This window comes from Camelina sativa, chromosome 10, assembly GCF_030686135.1.
Source record: "Camelina sativa cultivar CO46 ecotype springtype chromosome 10, ASM3068613v1".
NCBI classification, from domain to species: Eukaryota; Viridiplantae; Streptophyta; class Magnoliopsida; order Brassicales; family Brassicaceae; genus Camelina; species Camelina sativa.
This window is the reverse complement of record NC_141889.1, coordinates 26,292,406-26,296,613: the sequence shown is the minus strand read 5'-3', so window position 1 is coordinate 26,296,613 and position 4,208 is coordinate 26,292,406. Positions and strand designations below refer to the sequence as shown.

At 29.6% G+C, this 4,208-nt stretch overlaps 1 protein-coding gene across 1 annotated transcript; it reads right to left on the bottom strand.

The window, feature by feature from the left end:
• Window positions 1–1,107: 1,107 nt before the first annotated feature.
• LOC104719797 (cysteine-rich repeat secretory protein 57-like) lies at window positions 1,108–2,276 on the bottom strand. Its single transcript, XM_010437774.1, has 2 exons — window positions 1,496–2,276; window positions 1,108–1,181 (listed from the first exon to the last, which is right to left on the bottom strand). The coding sequence occupies exons 1-2, from the start codon at window positions 2,274–2,276 to the stop codon at window positions 1,108–1,110; spliced, it is 855 nt and encodes a 284-aa protein (XP_010436076.1).
• Window positions 2,277–4,208: the final 1,932 nt, after the last annotated feature.

Sequence of the window (4,208 nt, the reverse complement as noted above, 5' to 3'; positions counted from 1 at the left end):
ATTAAAAAAAACGGGTCGAATCGTTTCACTAAATCTCTTTGAATTTATTTTCAGCTGAAATGTACTAATTACATGTAATCTACATGTTCTAAACCCAGTTTTAATATTAGAAAATATCATATTCTTTTTAATACAAATATTGTATAATTGCTTACTCTCTGTACACAAAATACCAAATTAAATGATGTATATAACTTCCACGAATACTGTATAAATACTTAATTGTAAGAAATACGCAACATACCTATACCTCAAAGTTTCTACGAATACAAATACATGCTACAAATCATACAATTTAAAACGTTATACTGATTACATACGTTTACTATAAACGCTATATGTCCACAAGCTAAATTGCTATCACAACTAAAATTAATTACATATTCGAACTGCTATTAAAAAAGCAAGCAAATTGCTATAATTAATCATACTAGGAATTCCTCATTGAAGACCAACAATTCCAATGATCTATCCCATCACGATGAAATTTCAAAGATTACCCGGGCCTGTCGGCCAAGGTGTGAACTCGTTGAATATATCAGTGTAGCGCGTGCAGCCCAGAACATCTAAGGACATCACAAACCTGTTATTGCCTCAAACTTCCTTGGCCTAAACGACCATAGTCCCTCTAAGAAGCCGGCCGTGAAGGGATGCCTCCACGTAGCTAGTTAGCAGGCTGAGGTCTTGTTCGTTAACGGAATTAACAAGACAAATCGCTCTAGTATATTACAACAGCATTTTTTTTATGCTAAAAAAAAACCCTTTTTCCTGTAGTTATTACTACTTCTTTCGTAGGTGTTCTTGTGATAGTTAGTTTCAATATTTCTCCTGGTGCTCTATCAAGCTTTTTTAAGCTTGTGCCTCTATGTTGATTTGTGCTTTAGCTGCTTTATCTTTCAAGTTTGCCGTTCGGAAGTGTCCGATTAGACTTCATATTTCTGTAACTTTCTAATTCTGATATAAGTTTGGATGCAAGAAAAAAAATATAAACATCTTTGCATGGAGCTATATAAACGGAACAATAACTTTTGTATTAATACTCTTAGCAAATTTGGAAATCGAAACTCGATTTATACCTTTTTCTCAATATCGTAATTCTAAATCTGATCATAAACCCAAAAGTACTGCAAACACCGAAGCGGCCACAGCAAGAACCATTCTCCCAAGTATTTTGTTATTTCCTATAAAACAAAAACAAAATAATCCAAACATTACATCATTGACCATATTGCTAATTAAAGAAATATACAAGAGAAAATTAGTGTTGCAGTTCCTTTGTTCTTTGTTGTCTTAAATACATTTTATTTCTAAATTACTTGGAAAAGAAATCTGATAAATTGAAACATAATAAGTTTATATAATAGAAAATTTACGAAATTTGTTAAAATTTATAGTCCACTTGCAGACTAGGTTTTAGTATACATAAGAGAATATATAACCCATCAGACCATCATTATTTCATATATACTGTATATATCTAGTAGTATATGCTAACCTCTAATCGAGAAGGAACCGCTGTGTTTTGGCACTGGAATATAAATTGACATTGATGTTGAATTTGAGGTATCAAAACTGACTAAACATTTGGGAGTGAAGATGACAGCCCAAAGCTGATCACAACAGCAGTGAGTTAGTTCTTGGAACGCAAGTTTCAGACATGTGGTGCAGTTTCCAGGATCCAAATGAGGACTACACTGAACAACAGACTGAAGATTATACTGGTCATCGAACTTAGTTGTATCCTGAAAATAATATGGCGTAAACGAAGAAGATAGCAAAGATGATCTGACAATAACTTCTCCCATTTTGTCAGACAACCTCTGCCCAAATTTACCAAATGATTTAGGAATTGGGTCGGTTGAAGACCAAAAGGCATTAGGCTTTGTCTCTAAGGTGGAGAAGAAGAACTTATCTGAGTATCGAACCATACAAGAGAAGTAGTAAATGATTGCTTCTCGATGGTTTGTACAGTTTTTGGCAATCTCGATTGTTGCGTCTTTGACGCATGCGTTGCAAGTTGTTCTGTTGACATCTCCAATGCATAAGAACATTCCATGCACTGTGTCTGAAGCTAGACCGGTCGTGAGGTTGTAGTAGTTAGCGAATGATGATTGGTTGCTAAGAGTGGAGAGAAGAGTTTTGAGATTTGTGTTGTAAGTTGTGTTGTTTCTGGATGATTTTCTGCAGAAAGTTTCCATGTGCTCTGATTCAGAGATAGCTTGGTTAATGGTGAAGAAGAGGCAGAAGAAAGCAGAGAGCTTCTTTGTTGTTTCCATGATTTAAAACTCTTTAGGGGTTATGAGATAAAAAAAGAGGAAGAAGAAGGGGACTTCTATATAGAGATTAGAGAAGGTCATTTAGTCTTAATTTTTTGTTTATCCAGTGAGACTTTCACATTGTTTAAACAAACACTCATTCGATAAAGAAAGACCTAAATATGGATTTTTTGTTGATCTTTGTTTTAAGTTAATGGTACTACTGTATTTGTTACTATTTGGTCTTTTTTTTTTATTCGAATTCTCCCCAAAATGAGATGACAATGGGTGACATTTTTAGGGTGAATTTGTGTGATGACCAAAACAAAAAAAGGAACCAAGAATATAGCAAGTAAATTAAGTGATAAACCATGGACCCATGTACAATGACCAAAAAGGATAGCAGTGAAGAACACGCGCAGGGGAGAAGAAAAAAGGTGTCCTGATGTCATAACAAAATTGATTTTATCCTTCATCATTTTAATTCCTAATTTAATTTTATAAAAATAACTAAATAAATCTTGCAATAGTTTAAAAAAACCATAGATTTTTTTATTTATATAACATGATTCGAATTTTTAAAATCGGATAAGAATTAATTAAAATAAAAAATAGTGTTCATTTAAAATTTAAACTATATAGTATAGAATAAAACTAAATAGTATAGAAAGAAACCTATTTAATAAAATAATTTTATAATAGTGGTAAGAAAAAAAGATTGCTAGCTACATGAGGTATGCTAGAATGCATGGTCACACATATCAAATATAATATTGTACTCTCAACTACACGAAGTAGATGTATTGCATGACCACATGCATGAACTATATAACGTCATGTGGTTATCATCATAAACATACAATTCCGATACAATGGTTGACTGACTCCGCCGTTGACCAAAATTGACCAAAAAAAATTCCAATTTTTTTTTATGTATACTATTAAAAACCAAAAAATTAAAATTGCTATATGAAATAGTTTATATTGTTTAAAAAAAAATTAAGACATATTCTATATTATATAACTAAATAGTTTGTTTACATCTTTAATGTATACATTCTTATAATTAGTAATTTTTATTTTGAAGCTAAACTAATAGTCAACTTTTTTACAGTCAAATATATTGTTTTGCAAAATCAATTTTTTGGATCTTCTATCTTCTATATATTAAAAATAAATATTGTGTGTTTTTTTGTTTACAATCAAATATATTGCTTTATTAAATAAAAAATGTATTTAAATAAATCAAATAATAAGTTGATGTTTTTAATTGCAATAGAAAAAATTAACTATTATAAGACTGGATGAATTAACATATATACAATATATTTTCTATTGCAAAACTTAATAAAAGTGTAATGAAAAAGCCTTAATATTTTTCAGGTATTATAATAATTCTTAATAAAAGTGAATTATAAAAAATTTCAATAGTTCTAATGATTTTGATATGTATTGGGTTTGGTTCTAAGTATTTTTGTTGTAGAAATATTTTTTGTGGTTGAGAATATTAAATAATATTAATTTTCTCTTTAGATAATTTAAGTAAGAAGTTGATGTTTTTAAATTAATAATGTTAAAATAACTAGTTTTCTAATTTGATTTATTACAACAAGATTATCTGGTTTGAATTTAAGTTTTAATATCTTATGAATGATTTTTATTTCAATTTTACTTAAGTTTTGAAATTGAAAAAAAGGAACTCTTATAAGACTAAATGAATGGAATATATATATATATATAATATATCTTTATTTTGGATGCATATATATTTTTAATTATAAAACACCATAAATGATTCCTAAATAATTCAATTGAATTTTTTTATTTTGGTTTCTAATAATAAAAACAAAACAAAAAACTGCATATTTTTATTGGTCAACATCGGTCAACGCCGGTCAATACTGGTCAACACCGCATTCTGATGAACAGTGTACCGGAATAAGATGGTTGTGA